Genomic DNA, 18565 nt, shown 5'->3' on the forward strand with positions numbered 1-18565 from the left:
GTGGAAATTCAGATCTGTTTCAGTGAACACAGATCATTTGCCGTTGTAGTTGGCAGCCTTCTTAAACTCGTCCTTCTCTCTCGCATAGCCCTGGCGTGTTTGTTCCTAGATTTTCATCATTCCTTTTCCATTCATTTGAGTGATGTTGAACTTCTGATGGTAGGAAACCTCAAACATCTTACAAAGGTGCAAGCAGACTCAAGATTACCTATTTAGCTGCTGTCAGTTATTACTTTTTTCCCCACTATTTAAGAGAGCAGAGATCTCTCACTTTTTTTTCTGACTGTGCTCAGTAAAATTCTAATTATTTTACTCCATCTTATCCTGGGTAAATCACTTAAGCAAAGTCAGACTTTTGTAAGGTCTTTTGGATTTCATCCATTTCATGCATGTATAGCTTCATAATTGTTTACTTCTAATAATCTAGTTTTTATCATCTCCCAGCTATTTTAGAGGAAACAAAATTTTGTTAGTCTAATTTTTTTCTCAGTAGCATTCTGTTTTCCTTCACTTAATACCTCTAATAAATACACATGTGTTCATCAGCGCACGTGTATAACGAGGGTTAAGCATCTAAGTGGAAGTCCTCTTCCTATGTTTTAGTGGATACTTTTGTATGTATAGTCAAAATACATGCTGTAAGCAGAGGATATAACACACAGGTATGCATATCTACATGTCAGACAATTTTCTAAGGTCTAAGAATTAATGAGTTAGTTTAAAATGCTAAAATGATTCCCTTAGGATTTATGAGCTAAGAACGCTTGGGGATTTAGTGTCCTGACATCTCTTTAATTAGCAGTCTCCAAGATCTCACACTAAGAAGAAGCTAAGCCAGTGCCTTCTGTCATATCTCAAGAGTTTCAGAAGGATTTGAAGCCACAGAGGAAGGTGAATGTACTATGCCTGTGAGCTACACAATATGTACAAAGTACTGTTTTCTTACTAGTGTCAAGCTAGAACTTGCTACACTCTTACTTTGATGGTGATGCAGTTCTAAAAGAAATCCTAAGAACAATCCAGGAAAAATGGGTGAGGTAAATAAAGATGCCGTTGAAAAATACTTGGAGAACAACCCCCAGTTTGCCAAGGAATATTTTGACCGAAAAATGAGGGCAGAAGTGCTGGGAAGTATTTTTAACGTGAACCCTGGAGATGTGAAGGAAGGAGTCAGCTTCAAAGAAATGTCCCGTCTGGAGGAATCTAACATACTTTTTGAGCTGGTAACAGAAGTCCAGGATGAAGGAGGCACTATGGAAAAGACAGTGCACAAGGCCCTGCAGAGGCTGTCACAGCTGCTGGCAGCTGATCGGTGTAGTATGTTTATTTGTCGTTCCCGAAATGGTATTCCAGAGGTAGCCACCAGGCTTCTCGATGTCACTCCGACTTCCAGCTATGAGAAAAATTTGGTGGCACCAGAAAATGAGACTGTTTTCCCTCTGGACATTGGGATAGCAGGATGGGTTGCTCATAGCAAGAAGTTTTTTAATATCCCTGATGTGAAAAAGGTAAGTGACTTCTTTTGGGAACAGCTTTCTGTGCATTTGTTTACTTAGCTTCCTGTGCTGGGCTCATGGTACAAAGTCATTTTTTAAAAACATCCCAAAGAGAAATCCATATTAAAAGCATGAGAAAAGCACCAGTAGCTTGCTTAAAATCCAGTAGAATGACATCTAGTAGCCTAGTGAGGTAATTCAAATATCAATGTAATGTAATGTAATTTACTATTACAACAAAGGAGAATATTAGATTAGTAGAGACCATAAGAACTTGTGTTTCTGTTGATCAAGACAGACTCCTATTCTGTTGTCCACTATGGGCTTGCAAGTGTTCTCCTTTAATCATTCCATGTCACCATGCATGCACTTCTGAATACAATTAATTAGCAAATTTTGTAATGAGGATGCTTCCTTACAACTATGTGAATAAAGCAAGCTGAAAATCATGTTAACGGTTATGTTCAGCTTCAAACAACTTCATTTTTGAGGATGTCTATCCAGGTCCGGGGCTTTTGTTCAGAACCATCTATAGAAGGAGATTAATGAGCCAGAGCTGCTCTCACATTTTCAGAATTTCTGTTGTGTTTCCATGGGATAATTTTCCTTTAGCTTTGGGGGTGGTATGCATTAGTAAAGTTGCTACATGAAATGATGAGTGACCTAACAGAAATTTAACATGCATGAGAACTTCTTTAGAAATTGCTCTGCAATACACAGGCTGGATTCCATGATCTCCTTGGGTCCCTTCCAACCCCTAATATCCTCTGATGCTGTGAAACAAACATGCTTTCATTATTGTAGATTTCTTTAAAGATAGCTAACCTTGTGTCATCAAATGGTGACAGCTTCATTTCTTTCTAGTGTTACACGGAAAATGTCAGCATAGTCAAATGGTGGTAAGGTAATTATACCAGGTGACATTCAGGCTTCTCAGCATTTTCTGTACAGCAGTTTTAACATTCTGGGCCATTCTGGAGGTGGAAAACACCTCTGTGTCCTAAGCTCAAGGGAAATAAGAAAAGTCTTTATACACAGCAATTATCTATGTTTTCCAAGAGGTAAACAAAAAGTAATGTATTTTATCTTGTTAGAAGTTGTCAGACATAAAGAAATAAAGCACTACTTTTAAAGCCCTGGAACAAAAGAAAATGTGCTGGTATGTGAAAAGAACATTCCATTATATCGTAAACTACCTCAGGTGTGTAAGTAAGAACAACAGGAGCAAAGAGGACAATGACTTATTTGAGGAAACAAATGATTTGATGTATTTAACTGCCCCCTGAGATGCTTTCTTCGATAGCTGCTGACAAGAAGCATGTGATTCACTGCCCCTTACCACCGCATGGGGAGATTGGAGGATAATCCTTCTAAATTCATAAGGCTGATTACATGAGAAAAGATCAGGAGGATCAAGAAAGATGTGCCTTCTATCAGACACTGCACTGCTCCTTAATGTCATTATGTGAGAGGTGCCCAGAGCAAGGCTGCCCAAATATTTCTGCGTTTGCACTCAGATTTGTTCAAAATGTTGTGGCAAACTTAATTTGATGATGCTTAAATAAGAGAACCTTTCTGCCAGTCCAATCCTTCTAGTTACACATATTGCACTCATAAATTAATTCATGTTGGCTGAATATCAATCCAGCTATTAATCAATCACTCTAGGGTAATCTTTACTTAGGCATCCATTTACTTGCTTACTGTTAATGAGGTCTGTGCCATTAGGCCCACACTTAGAAATGCATTTAAACCATGTTGCCATTATTCCACATTTGGTAAAGAAATGACATCAAAGCATTGATATTTTATAAGTTAATTGCAAAACTTCCAGAGACTCCTTCATAATCAAAATCTGGTATTTAAAAACAACCCTGAAGGTCTCCAAATTGTCTCAATTTCCATTCTATTTGTACAAAAACTCAAGTGCATAAATCTACACTCCTTACACAGGCAAAGTTCCCACTGTCGCCAGACTCTTCATAAGGAATGCAGAACTTCAGCTTTAGTCAGTACCTTTTAAAAGAAATATAATAAGTTCATCTCAGCAGAAATAGTCATTGAAGCCTTGATCATGGTTTTGAAAGGATCATTACTTTTCACCTCACTTTGTATGCACTTCAGTCTAGCTACATTTTCTGCTGCCCAAATCCTGAGCAAAACATTACAATCACAGTTAAGCCAGAGAGAAATTTTACCTCTACTGCCTTGTCAGAATACAAAATGTACAATGAACAATTCTAGATGCCTATACAGTACTGTGGTGGGATAGGAACTTTCCACCCCCCTCACTATTGAAGTTTACCAGACAAGCTCAGATGGCTTGGAAGTAAGATGAAGCTATATTTACAGCAAAGCAATTTTTACAAGCATATATACACAATATATTTACAAGTATTTACAATTATATACAATTTAGAAATAATACAAGAATCCAAATTCCCTCCTGGACAAAGAAACTGTCCAGAAGGGGCTCAAAGCCTCTCTCTGTCTTCCTTCCCAGACAGAAACCAAAACAACCAGCAAAGATAACTTGTTATCTGGTTAGTGGAAGATATTAGAATGGAGTGATGGAGAAGTGAAGAGAAGCAGCATCCCAGAACAAATAGGGACAAATTATTTACATTCTGGCTTTTTATCTCTTTCAGTAAACCAATGTATGATATAGACTTAATGATTATTTTCTTTTTACAACCAACGATCTAATTTCTCTCATTAAAATATTCCAATTAGCCTCAAACCAGCACAAGTACTTTAAAGACGTCATATCCAATTTCTATTGTTGACACAATCCACATCCAAACAGCATAGTGGTTTTTTTAAGTCCTAAATACATGACAACATTAAAAAACTCACAGTGGGACATTTTCATGCTTCCATTTACCACCCCTTTGTAACATGACTGAATGCAATGAAAGACCACAATAGCAATAAATAGTTAAAAAAAAAAGAGAAGAACTCCACTTTTAGTGCCTGGTGGTCAGTTCTTTAGAGATTATCTTCTCCTTCAATTTGGAAAGGTACCAATAAACGTGAGGAAGCTCCTCATCCTGACTAATGCTTCAGAAAAGAAAAGCAGAGGGAAAGATACAGACCTTCCATAATTAACTTAGTAGCCAGAGCAGTCTACCCCGACAAGATTATGGACCTGTTGACTGCAAGAGCTAATAGCATTTAATCCAGGATTTAACAATAGTGAGAAATAGGAGGCCAGGCAGGACCACTACTCTAATAATTTGCCTCACATTATTCTCAAGGTCTGGCAGAGGTCATGACTCAAATATTCCAGACAAAAGTAATAGATTGCATAATATTTGGTATGCCCATTAGTATTCTTTAAATGTTAACTGATAACAGACAGAGTACATTATCTTCTACATTTTGTTAAGGCATTATATACAAATAAAACTAAGAAATAGATAAACAAGGACCATGTCTTCTAGGGAATCAAAATCTTTCATTCTCAACCAGCAAGAACCAATAAAAAAGACTATATGCATTTGCTTTAATCCATCATGTAGTTAAATTATTGCTTTATTCCTTTTAATCCAGAGATACTTGAAAACAAAGATTTAAATGAATGTTAATTCAATAAGTAATATTCCTGGCTATAGCAGAGTATAAAATCATATAAATGCATCAAAAGAAGTGAAGGCATTTAGATTAGATCTATAAAGGGCCTGAAATGTTCTAATGATGAAGTAACAAACCCTCATTTTCAGACACCCCTACTAAAGTGAAGAAACAGCAGACCATGGAGATGTTCAGATTAAGCACTCAGAGCAGTGATCATTGTGGCATCTAATTTAACTACTGGAAACTGTGACACAGAACAATTTAATCACATCTTCTAGTTGCATGTACTTGTCTCATAGTTTTGTAAGGCCATCCAGCTTGTTTGCATGAGGGCTTTTTTTGTGGGAACTCTACTTTGTTTTAATGCAAGGGTGGGAGAGACTTAATTTCAGGCCTATCCGAAGTGACAGGAGTTTGATATTTGCGGGAATGTGCCAATCCCCAGACTCCAGGAACGAGGAAGAAGAGACAGCCCATCCCTTTTGTTGAATCTACACAAACCCACAAAATAAATATTTTTTGAAGAAAGGAGAGAAAAGAGTAAAGGGAAGCTTGGTTCTGCAGCTCAGTGGTTCAGATTGCTATGTGGCAGTGAAGAGACCTGGACACTGAACTGTTGTCCAGCTGACTGTATGTAAACAGTTGCTCTGGTAACACACAGCAGTGGTGCTGGGACTAGGTGATAAATCTTAGATGCCCTTCTAGGGCAAGAACACGCTGCTGGAATCAGGCACATGCATCTGAAAAATGTGAAGTGGGAAAGCACAGGAGACAGCAAGATGGTTAATGACACAGCTGGTTGCCCTGAAAATGCAAAGAATTGAGTTGCTTTGTGGTGGAGCTGGTTGCAGGGCAGTCACTTGCTAGTAAGATGTCTCAGTTCTTGTGGTTTTAATACTGCTAGTCCCCTCATAATGTGACCTTGAAGAAGAAATGTAACTATCCAACACAGCCGCAGGGCAAAGTGTCTTAACAAAGGTTCAAAAGGCCAGAGGAAGATTGTCAAAATAATTGTAGAGAGAAATTCTTGAGAAGTGAACTCAGGAGTTGATAAGGTGAAAAGTAATGGGAGCAAAGATACACAATGCTACAGAAGTACTGCCTTCCGAGGTATCTGGAAAACAGTGAATAGAGAAACTGATCCCAAGAAAAACTAAAAGTGGAGAGAAAGGGAGAGGTTGCCTTTTGCCCAGGAAGAACTTGCATGTCTGCTCCTCCATTTTATCATTCTGATAATAAAAACCAGATTGTCATAAACTCATACTCAATATAGTAATTACTAACTGGGAAAAAAAAAGTTCCAACCTGTTATAAAGACAAAGATTCAGTCAACTTACAAGAAAATATTTTAACACAGGAACAAGTTTCTAGTATCATGCATTCCAGAATTAAAATCCAAGCCTTTAATTTTTTCCTTGAATTAATTTGTGTTAAAAGGCAAGCTCCCAAAACTGAAGAAAAAAAAATAACATTAAAAAAGAAAATTAAATTTTCCCTTTTAATTTTCTTGTTTATGTGAAAAAAATATTTAAGTAAGATAATACAGAATAAAATTTTAGAGGTTTCTAAATAGCCACTACTCAAATAAAAAGCAAATAAAAAGCAGGTATTTTAGTGATATGACTGAAAAGCTGAGCTCCCAAATGCTGTTAATTTTCACTTGATGCAGTTTCAGAACCCTCATGAGCTCAAAGTCCATCTATTCTGTAACCCTAGTAAGTTACATGTCAAAATGCAACTCTTATATCCCTGACAATACATGATTCTTTCAGTGTGACCTCATGAATGGCCAACTCATTTAGCTAATTGGTTGACTTCTTTCTAGCTGATGGGAGACAGCTTTTCTTTTCTGTTGGTACACAATTATATCATTATGAATCAAAAACATTTCTTAATTCAAATTACAATAAGCAGAAAGAAAGAAGCAATGAAGCAATATAGCACTCCAATGCAACCTACTCAGTAGTAAAAAGTCTGAAAAACTTGAGACAATGCAAGACAATCAGTGGGAGAACAAAATATGAGGATGATGAGAGAATACTGCATGGCTACCAGAAAGGAAATCAAAAGCATATAAAAAAGGTGCAGTGAAATGTGGGATAATGATGAGTGTGACATCAGCTCTTGAATTCAGAGGTTCCTGTGGTTGCAGTATCTCAACCTGTTGCAGTAGTGGCTCCAGACCCACTCCTGGTCATCACATACCTAAAGGATGATGTATTTTGTCTGAACTCATCTCTCTAACCTAGAACCTCCAGCCCAATATTGATGAAAGGAGTTATAAATACAGGGGGTCCCAGAAAGCTATTCTTCCACTGTGCTTTATAAGAGGAAAGAGGTGAAGAAGAGGCCTCTGCTCTCTTGGTACTACCACCTTAGCTGTGGGATTAAGTCTTATTGCTTCTTAACTGTGATATTTGAGGCACTTGACCAAGCTCAAAATGGAGTAGGCAGCAGTCTCTGTACTAACAACTTTGAGCTGCTGCTCTTATTGCCTGTAATCAGCCACAGCAGTGAATCTCCACCCTGACTGGCTGAACAGGGAAGAAGGATCCTTGTTACCTTAATCTTTAGTTTTGAGCTGCTTTTCACACTTCCCCATTTCTCTGTCTTCCCTGCAATTGTATAAACTATATACTTTTGCATATGCAATGGAACCAAATTAGCAAATTAACAGGGGTTACACAATCTCATTCCTTATAATAGGTTTTTTTTGCATTTTTTAACCAAATTTACACTCAACAAATAATTTACACTGCAGACTTTGGCATCAAACTCATTTGCCTCAGGCTGCATTTTTGTTGTTAATCTCATCAGAAATGTCCAAGGCTTAGCTTGGTGTTCTGGAGAACAGGGTAGCAAATGCTAAGATAACATTTTTAATTGGGAGATGTACATTTTTTATCAAAGGCTGTAGGATGATTCAGTATTAGAAAGATGGTCTTAATTGTTTTTTTAAGCTTGGCCTAGAATAAAGTCTGTGAAAGGTTAGAAACTTTGGCAGAGATTGTTTGCATAGTTTGCTTAAAGAATTGTGGGATATCTAAAATCAGCCAGTGAAGAACTAATCATGAAAGAAATAAGGCCTTCAAAAATGGATAAAAAGAGATTTAGAAAAACACATCCATCCCACAAAAGGAACTCAGATATGCAAAGAGATCCCTTTCAACTGCTTTCTCTCACCTACCACAAAAAGGTGAACACAAAGAGGCATTCTCGTTTTCCCCTTCTGTATGGTGGTGCCAGCTTAGTGCAAATCCAGGACATGTTACACATCTTAGGATACCTCTGCAGAAAAAAACAAAATTGAGGTAGTAGAAAATGTTTGCAAATGTGCTGCAGTTAAGAAGTTATCAACAGATCAACTTTCCCGCATTAAAAAAAACAAACATATTTTATGTTTTTAAGTGAGAACTGTAAATTCACAACATTGCTCTAAAGGATGATTGGATTCATAGGATGAGACTCACTAAAACAAGTGTCCAGATTCATAGAGAGTACCAAGTTGCTCTTTAGGCTCTGGTACTGCAGGAGCACAATTCTGGCTTATTTGTCTAGGAACATAATTTTCTACACATCATGAGAAATTATTTTCTTTGAAAATAAAAGGAGGTTCTTATGTTCTTAAGAGCAAATATTTGCAAACCTTGATTGGAAATAAGGGTTTTACACTCCTAGCAAATGTCTGCAAAGTATTTAGGAAAGCAAACTCTAAATCTAAGCACAAAGTTTTGCTTCTATATGCAAATTACAGGCAACAGGAGTTTTTGTATATGCTGTGGGAATGTTGCCAATATGTTGTGAGGTATTTATATCCTTCTGCATTTCACTATCTAGGCACAGCTCAGGAAGGCTTGTGGTTACTGAACTTTTTGTTAGTAACATTTTTTTTCCTATCCTGTGCAAAAAATGTATGACCAAAGTGCTTCTTCTGAAAGATTTCATACACCACTGCTTGTACCTTCAGTCTGGAGTTATTAGAATCATAGACTCAGTCAAGGTTGGAAGGGACCACAAGGATCATCTAGTTCCAACCCCCCTGCCATGGGCAGGAACACCCTACCCTGGATCAGGCTGGCCTTAAACACCTCCAAGGATGGGACCTCAACCACCTCTCTGGGCAACCCATTCCAGGCTCTCATTTACGACTCAGCACCTGTGTCCTGCTGATTCAGCTCACTTCATGTACAGAAGTCTCTTTTAAGTATTCAAAAATGCAGGAGTGTCTGGAATTTTTATTTATTCCTTCACAGCAGCATACACTGCTCTAAACCCAGAAACCTGTGTCTCACCATTATGCTAGAGGCTCTTGGTGAGGTAGAAGGACTGCAAAACAAATGAACAGCTTATCTATCTGATTATTGTTGGAACTGCAGAAATTGTTACTGGAGCCCAAGATCAGAATGGTTGTGTCAAAAGGCAATACATCTTAGAGAAGATCAAATATTTCCATGCAATAGCATACTTGCTTAGCAGACTCCAGAAAAATACTAGATTCTTACATAGACAAATTGACTGGCATTTTCCCTGGATGTCTGATAAGTAAGATTCCCCTGATACTTTTCTCTGAAAAAAAAACAACAGAAAAGAGTAACTCAGAGGTAGTGTCACAGAAATAGAGAAAGCATCCCTTCTTCACCTGGGTGATGTAGTTGAAATTGGCTACACTTTCCAGGAAACCCAAATACTGCCTGATATATTGACCTACAGAGAAAACATACTGTTTCCTTTTAGTCTTCTCAGTGTGATTTATGGGGATGGCACAGGCTAAGAGAATTGATTCTGTGTAAATCTAGAGATTTGACTGTCCATGATGTTGAATGTAGTCTGACCTTACCTGGTCAACAGGCCACTTGCTGCCTCTTGACATTCTCATTTAGTATCAACTGCTCATCACCTTGAGAAATTTGAAGCAGACTTGTTAAAGGAAGTGCAGGAAGAATCTGTCATTGAGTGTAGACCAGCACTTAAGTGGTCATGTCTTCAAAGAAGTTTGGGCGCTGGCATGCTAGCAGTGCCAGATGTGAGTGGACAGAAAAGGCTCAGTGCAGACAGTCTGGCTATTTTATCTGCACATACTGAGAGATTTCAGTCCCCCAACTCATAACTTAGCTCATTTAGATATATTATCACAAGAGCATTACAAAACACAACAACCCCTGACAAACAGATTTCCCTGAAATTTCATGTCCCTTTTCTAAATAGAACACTAAAACATTTCAAAGGAAACACCAAGGATTTCTATCATAGAGGAAATGAAACATTAACTATTTTCCCCAGTGCTTTTTACATAAAAGAATGAAAATAATAGCTTTTACTAAATCCTCCTCAGCACCCAGTTTAAGGGTACAATTGGTGGTGTAGGTAGTTGTGGCTCATTTATTAGTCTTGTGGTCTCATTCCTACATGATCACAAACCCAACAAAAGCTGTGCTGTGTCCTGACATCCCTGATGCTACATCCTCCAGTTCACCAGAAGAGCATGTTGGTCTGGGAGCAGGAAGAAATGGGGGTCTGTCAGACTGGAAGGAGTAAGAAACAGCTCAGGGAGATGCATACCTGCTTGGGATGTCTCCACTCGAAGCATTTTTAGCCACATACTTTCAGGTCAGACAGTAGTTTCAAACAGTGTGTGATGGAACAGTTTTATGATTGTTACCATCAGAAATAATTAAATAACAAGAAATACTAACACAGCTTTGAAGTAACTCACTCACATGCAAGCCCTATGTATTAGACTCTCAAGTAGCCATAAAGTCACGTTACTCCCTCCTTTATTCTTGATTTTTCCATGTTTTTAATTCCTCAAATTCCTCATCATTTTAATGAACAACTGTACAAAACTTGGCTTTGGAAGCTATATTCATAACCAGTACCTAAGTTAATCTTGTATATATAACTTTATAAGACTCAGTTAATAATATTAACTTACTGCTCTCTGAAACTGCACTCACAGCATTACAAACAAATTATCAGATTAAATGATCATTTGCTCTTGGGCTGGAAACTGTTATGTGTATTTCATTTATGGGTTGGTTGTCATTTGTTTTTCCCTTTGCTTTCAGAACAACCACTTTTCTGATTTCATGGACAAAAAAACTGGCTACACAACGGTCAGTATGTTGGCAGTCCCAATTATGCAGGGCAAGGAGGTGCTTGCTGTTGTGATGGCACTCAACAAATTAAATGCCCCTGAGTTCTCAAAAGAGGATGAAGAGGTAATAACCTTAGATTTTGCATAATAGTACCACTGTTAGCTCAACAAGTAGTTTGAGTGAATCTGCCTCTTGATTTTATGCTTTTGTCTTATTTTTTGCTCTTTGCCATTTTTAGGTCTTTAAAAAATACCTCAATTTCATATCTTTGGTCCTAAGAAATCATCATACATCATATCTCTACAATATTGAATCCAGAAAAAGTCAGGTATGGAAGAATGTTTTGATGATAATACTTAGTTACAGTGTGAAACCATTATTATCCTCCCTATTTTATATTCCTGCAAATTATTTTGTAATACTAATGGACCTTATCATTTTATTCTGGGATGCCTAGGGTTCATATTTTCATGTTGTAAACATTTACCCCCTTTCTCTTCCATTCTACATAGATGCTTTTGTGGTCTGCCAACAAAGTATTTGAAGAGCTAACAGATATAGAACGTCAGTTTCACAAAGCACTGTATACTATTCGAATATATTTGAATTGTGAAAGATACTCTGTTGGCCTGCTGGATATGACTAAAGAGAAGGTAACAATCATTCTACCTACTTGCTACAAATGTGCTACTCTCAACTTTAAGTTATAAAAGCCATCCTTCTAATTCACTCAATCTGCATTATTTCTAGTGCATATCTCTCCAAGACACAAAACTATATGCTTTCTAATCCTTTGGGATAATAATAGCCACGGTACAAAAATCACATGCAAAATGCCCTCTGCAAAGAATATAACCACAATGAACATAAATGCTAATCCTGAAATAAATTTTCATATTAATGATTACATGTGAGAAAGGGTAGAAGAGAGAAGTGCAGGTCTGATTACTGCTTTATAAACACCTGCTTCCCAAAACAATAATTAAGCTATGCCACTGTTCAGAGATAAGCTTCAGATTGGCCTGAAATTGACTGGAAAACATTTCTTGCCTGAATAAATTTAACAAAGTTTTCTTATTACTGTCTGAAATGTTATCATAACACAGCTATGGAGAAGGAAAAATAAAATTGCTATCCACAGATGTTGAGTTATCTATGAACATAGAAGTGTTTTGTTTTGCTTGTTTTTCCTTTTGCTAAACCCTGTGTATTGTTTTTTCCCAGGAGTTCTATGATGAGTGGCCAATCCGGCTGGGGGAGGCAGAGCCTTACAAAGGGCCCAAAACACCTGATGGACGAGTAAGGATATTAAATTTTCTTTTTATGAGTCTTAGTTTTGACATTGAAGTCATACAGATCACCTACATGTCCTTCTCTTTTTATTAGGAAGTGAACTTTTATAAAATCATTGACTATATTTTACATGGAAAAGAAGAAATCAAAGTCATTCCGTGAGTATTCTTTTGGCAGCCTGCAAATATGTGGCAGCTAAATATATTGCTGGGGGAGCTTAATAATATTGCAGAAGTGATTTAATTTCATTCTTTCTCTAAAGGTCACCTCCACCAGACCACTGGTGTCTTGTCAGTGGATTGCCGACATATGTTGCTGAAAATGGATTTGTAAGTTCATGGTAGAAGTAGGAACTAAAAGTTTAATTTCCTTCAGGCCTCCTGATTGGAGAACAAACCTCCTAGTCATTCCCACAACCAGGGACCTCTACAAAAATGCCACGGTGCTTCCCTTGTCATTGGTTCCCAGTGAAAGCATGTGAATGAGTAGTGTAGGTGGAGACAAGCCCCCAGCACAAACAGCCAGAACATCAGGAGAACTTCCCTCTGATTGTGGTGACATTGGAGAAATGATGTGCACACCTGATGTCACTTTCCAGGTGTGCTAAGTCTCACAACAAAATGTCAAAGTAAGAAATTCATCACATACGCAGTTTCAAAACTTCAATTATTTCACGTCTCTTAAGCCATTACAGCGGACAATATCCACAGTTCAAAGCTGTGATGTGTGTCAATTGTTAGCAACCCTTTGGCACTTTCTAAACAGCAGCAAGAATAGAACCTTTATCAGTTATTTCTTTCTATATCCCTCCCTGGTTTATGGGAATCACCAGAAGTTATTTTCTCAACCATTATGCTTATGAAGGATGGGACACCAGACATGAGGGACTTTGTTACAAACACTCCAGAATGATGTTATAACCACATCTAATTTAATAGGGTTTATTTTCTGTAGCTGGCTAGAGTGCTCACTGTTTAGTTTAGCAAATAAAAATGCCATTTTAAAGCATCAGGCCAAATCTTGGTGCACCTTATTTCATTTAAACAATGTTTCATTTTCTTTCTGCTGTAGATTTGTAACATGATGAATGCACCAGCAGATGAGTATTTCTCATTCCAGGTAATTCCAATAATGTGAATAATTAGAGATATTGTAGAAAAATCTGCTAATGCTTTCCACTCATTAGTGACACACTTGATTACATTTATCTTGTGTCTGTGAAGCTCAGATCTTAGTGTTACACTGCCTATATCAATAGCTGTATCACTACTTTAAACAGAATATACATCCCCTTTTCTTTGACTTTCCTACAGAAAGGACCAGTGGATGAAACTGGATGGGTGATCAAAAATGTCCTGTCATTGCCTATTGTCAACAAAAAAGAAGAAATTGTGGGAGTAGCAACATTTTATAACAGGAAAGATGGAAAACCTTTTGATGAATATGATGAACAGATCACTGAAGTAAGTTTAACAGGATTTGAGGCTTGAAGGAGCCATATGATATGAAAAAAACATGACTGTAAAAGTAATTTTAAAACATCTAATAATTTTCAAATAGGCTAATTAGCATCTACCCAAATGTCTATCTTCTCTATGCAATTTGTTAAGAATGAGGAATTTTTTTTCCCTTTATAAACCTAAAAATTTATCAGAGATCATTTATATTCCAATAATGAACAAATGTCAGGAACCATTTTAATGATTTGTTAGTGATGGTCAGTGTCTTTTAGTTATCTTGCATGCTGCTTGCCAACAGATATTGTGCCTGTGACCATAGGAGTCCAAGATCACATGCACTTGGGCATGGTAAGATACTCAAGTCCAAGTCCACTCAGCTTTACAAGCCCCCAGGTCCTGTATACAAAATGGGACTATGGACCCTTAGTTACTAGATTGAGTCAAGTGTTATTAAAAGCTGCAAGGTGCTAACAAAACCTCTTTCTGGAAGGCAAAGGCTTCTAAACAAGTAGAGCTTTCCTTTTCAAAGGGCACTACCAGAATCTGGAATGAAAGAAAAGTAAGTTCAATTTGTCATTTCAATATTATTGTCATGGTGTCATCTCTGCTTTGCTTGGCTTTGTTCCAGACTCTTACACAGTTTCTGGGGTGGTCAGTTTTAAATACTGACACGTACGACAAAATGAACAAGCTTGAAAACAGGAAAGACATTGCTCAGGAAATGCTTATGTACCAGACAAAGGCCACCCCTTCTGAAGTTGAATCTATACTGGTAAGTTTCTGCTCTGAGCCACAAAATTAAAGCAGAAAAAAGTCAAGAATTTGCACAAACCCTGAATTTCTTATTGATTTTTCTTTTTAGAAATACAAGGAGAAATTAAACGTAAATAGCATAGAAGAATGTGATCAAAAGGATCTTATCAGGATTTTGGTAAGTCATTAAACTGAAAATTCTGGTGGCATGTTTGTATCGTAGTATATAGTTTATACATAGTAGCATGTTGTCACTATAGAAAAAGTGGCATATAGTAAACCTTTGATTTATGCAATTGATTTTACCTATCAGATCCACAAGCTATCTAGATGGAGATGTTTTAATAACATATCTTCAGCCTCTTCAGTTCTTATACGTGCAGATCCCACTGTTCCCTACAGGGCAGCATTCTATCCCAATGATGTGCCAGCAAACATGCTTTTCTGCATTTCCTTTAGCAGAGAGGTCCAAAGACAGTGACCAGTGACTCAATAGTGATGAAACATACTTGACATAATCAGAACTCTGTTACCAGTAAACCAAACAAAATGAGTCAGTCTCTTTTCCAGACTGTGCAAGTCCTCTGGCTAAGTATTTCAATCTAGAAAGGGAGTGGCCTTTTTGGTCTAATGTAGATATAGCCACAAGGAAAAGGTTTCATTAAACTGTTTTTAGTTATGTACATGGTGCATGCCAGAAGGCAATGGCATTAAGGTTTTACTGGCTGCCACAGAAGAGATGCTCACACAGCTTACAAGTGGTGGGAAGAAACCCAAAACATGAACAGACTACATGTAGCTTCACATACCTTTTAAAGTAAATTTAATTTAGCTGCATGAAGGATTGCAAAAAATAATAGGTAAATATAGGTATTGGTAGAGCAACAAGTGATTACTATGGATTAGGCTCCAAATATGAAACATAGTACTGGTAGGAATGTTTAAATCTCAAAAAAAGCAACCAAAAGAGTTCTCTCAATGCTGTGGAGTCACAAATTCAAAGGTCTGATATCTTTGCACTGCCATGGCTACATGAAATGCTTTATCCTATTATAGGACCTGGAATCCCAGATAGCTAATGGGATAAAGCAGGTGTTTCTAGATCTAATGATTCACAAAGTAATGGGTCTTAAAACACCACTGCCCCAGGTTTCCTTGTCCTTGACCTCAGATCAGAGCATGGATCTTCAGCTTTATTTATTGAAATATATGCATACACTCAGTCACTTTTTTCCTTATCTGTAAAACAGAGATCTTTTATATATTACCATGGAGGATATAATCTGCTTTTTGTGCCAAATTGGACTTCCTTGAAGTATGTTTGGACTGAGGCATATTCTTTATATATAATACCATTCTCCTTAGACTATGGGATACACAGATGAGAAGTGTTACAGAGCCCTTCAGTAATACTCCCATTACCAATTTGGCTATTTAATGTGACTCTATGTATAAAAGAGGCAATTTAAATTTAATACAGGCTCTTTAACTTTCATATCTTATACACATTAGAATTTAGTATCTGTTTTGTAGAGGTTATTCAGAAGAAAAAAAAAAAAAGCTGGTCTAAGCTCTGTATCTGCCCTTCAGAGAAGGAAAAATCCCTGAATGGCATCCACACAGCTTCTAATGAAATTTAATGCATGAAGAAAGATTATGCATCTGTAGAGTTACCTACTTCTGGAATATTCTCTCATTTTCATCAGTGGTCAAGACTGTTCAGAATAGACCGCTGTGAACTACAGGAAGGTCATTACTAGGACAGAATCTCCACCAACACTGGAAAGTAAATTAATGTATTTGAAATAACCAATAGAAAACATGAATTCTAAATGCTCTGTAAATTTCAGCAGAATTGTTAACAGATTTTACTTTATGCATATATTGAGATAAATTAAGAGCCAAGCAGTTAATAATCTACTGCAAGCAGACAGAAACAAGATTTGTGACTTTTTTAGGATTCTCCAGTTCACCTTGCATGTGCCAAATGAATCTTACAGGGTTGTCTGTCTATTAAGTGAATGTAGGCTAGAACAGACAAAGAAACACTGTCACAGGAGACAAGGTAAGACAGACTAATTTTGTGAGTTGGTTGTGGAGTAGAAACAAACTACTACAATTCCAGAGATTAAAAAGTACACAGGACTCTGATTTCCTATAGATTCTTCAAGAGAATACAAGGCTATGGGTGGGTAGGTAGGTATGCAAACAAGCCTCCTGTTATTAAAAAAAGGTGTTGTTTCTATACTTCATTCTACCATAAAAATATTTTGTTCTAGACAGGCTGGTTTTTGGTCACTCTATTAATCACTATTCCTAAGAATCAAAAGGGAAGAACAACACTTAACAAGAATAATTTTGCTTCCAAAAAAAAGATGAACTCACACCTTGAGACCAGGCTAAAAATGGAAGAATCATGTGATTTTTATATCAGTATACCAGATTTTATAGTAGATTTTACTCCAAGGCCTGAGATTTCTGAACTAAGGAAATGGTGAGATGGCTGCAACAGATTTGTGTTGGAATTCAGAGTAGGAATAAACAGTGTCTCACCAAGACTTTCACCTATCTCCTTTGAGAAGGCAGCAGTATTATGATTGTGAATCATAGCTTGCTACAGGTTAGTTTGTACTGAAACCTGAGGTCTTTGAAGAAAGATATGGTAAACACTTTCCCTAGGCAATATTTCTACTGAAGTCAGAGAAGAATTTTTTGGTTTTTTTTTTCAATTTTGTTCTTGCCAGGAAAAAAAATGTTGTTTTTACTTGTCCTAACAGAAAGAAGAATTACCTGATCCAAAAGATTTAGAACTGTATGAATTCCGCTTCAGTGACTTCCCTGTTACAGAACACGGCCTGATAACTTGTGGAATACGACTGTTCTTTGAGATAAATGTTGTTGAAAAGTTCAAAGTCCCAGCTGAGGTCTGATTTATTTTCTTTTCTTCTATCTTAAAATAAATATAAACAAAGACAAATAGCTGACTATAGGTAGTTACATGCAGAAGCAGGCAATACTACAAAATTAGTGGTATGAGTAACAATCTTCCATTCTTAATTAAGCATTTGTATATTTGTAACAAAGATTTAAAACTAACCCTGAAATTGTATGAGCTATGGAATTAATTCAACATACATTTACATAAGAATAATTTGCTGTGCCCATGTCTAATTTAATGCAAAGTAATTGTTTTCATAGAACTTGCCCATTATTCCTGTAACTTCATTGTATATTCCAGTAATTTTATAGTGATTAAATTCTTACCAAAGTACTGTACTATGAAATTACTGTAATAATAGGCAAGTTCTACTGCACATTGTTTCTACTTTTCAATTAACAGCATTCTTAATCACTTTTGTTCATAATAGGTCCTTACAAGATGGATGTACACAGTTAGGAAGGGTTATCGAGATATCACTTACCATAACTGGCGACATGGATTCAATGTGGGACAAACAATGTTTACTTTGCTGATGGTAATGTTGCTAATCCCAACCTTACTTGCATCATTAAATTTTACTTTAAATTCCAACTGGAAAATTCAGAAATGTACACAGAATTGTCTGTTCTCTTATACAGACAGGCAAAATAAAGAAGTACTATACTGATCTAGAAGCCTTTGCCATGGTGGCTGCTGCTTTCTGCCATGACATTGATCACAGAGGGACCAATAATTTGTACCAAATGAAGTAAGTACAAATGCTCAAATATATGAATATGTAGCAATGTTAGTGGCAAATTAAAAATACATGTCAAATTTTGCAAAAATAGAAGTATACATTCCATATTCTTCTGGCATGAATAAACATCTTTCCTATGGAAGATTTCTGCCTCAAAGCATTTGTCATGACAGCTGAAACACAGACAAAAAGTAAAAGTGGAATCCTAGAAG

At 36.9% G+C, this 18565-nt stretch overlaps 2 protein-coding genes across 5 annotated transcripts in view; one reads left to right on the forward strand and one right to left on the reverse strand.

Annotated features, from left to right (window-relative positions):
• The window catches only part of RBP4 (retinol binding protein 4), a 30331-nt gene extending 12639 nt beyond the window's left edge, over positions 1–17692 (reverse strand). Inside the window, exons 1-2 of one of the 2 annotated variants that reach the window (XM_064144711.1) lie at positions 17464–17692; positions 8260–8360 (exon numbers count right to left, since the gene is read on the reverse strand). In XM_064144711.1, coding sequence (XP_064000781.1) covers positions 8260–8348 — 89 coding nt within the window. In that variant the 5' untranslated portion in view covers positions 8349–8360; positions 17464–17692. Of the gene's footprint in view, positions 1–8259; positions 8361–9909; positions 9971–17463 lie in introns of those variants that run through there. The other variant, XM_064144710.1, reaches the window with a different exon arrangement.
• Positions 1029–18565, forward strand: part of PDE6C (phosphodiesterase 6C) — a 28092-nt gene continuing 10555 nt past the window's right edge. For all 3 annotated transcript variants that reach the window (XM_064144703.1, XM_064144701.1, XM_064144702.1), the window contains exons 1-14: positions 1029–1508; positions 11138–11290; positions 11406–11495; positions 11680–11820; positions 12392–12466; positions 12554–12618; positions 12723–12789; positions 13532–13579; positions 13774–13923; positions 14549–14692; positions 14783–14851; positions 17451–17597; positions 18042–18149; positions 18253–18362. In XM_064144703.1, coding sequence (XP_064000773.1) covers positions 1029–1508; positions 11138–11290; positions 11406–11495; positions 11680–11820; positions 12392–12466; positions 12554–12618; positions 12723–12789; positions 13532–13579; positions 13774–13923; positions 14549–14692; positions 14783–14851; positions 17451–17597; positions 18042–18149; positions 18253–18362 — 1847 coding nt within the window. The remainder of the gene's footprint in view (positions 1509–11137; positions 11291–11405; positions 11496–11679; positions 11821–12391; positions 12467–12553; positions 12619–12722; positions 12790–13531; positions 13580–13773; positions 13924–14548; positions 14693–14782; positions 14852–17450; positions 17598–18041; positions 18150–18252; positions 18363–18565) is intronic.

Source organism: Pogoniulus pusillus, chromosome 6, assembly GCF_015220805.1.
Source record: "Pogoniulus pusillus isolate bPogPus1 chromosome 6, bPogPus1.pri, whole genome shotgun sequence".
Taxonomy (NCBI): domain Eukaryota; kingdom Metazoa; phylum Chordata; class Aves; order Piciformes; family Lybiidae; genus Pogoniulus; species Pogoniulus pusillus.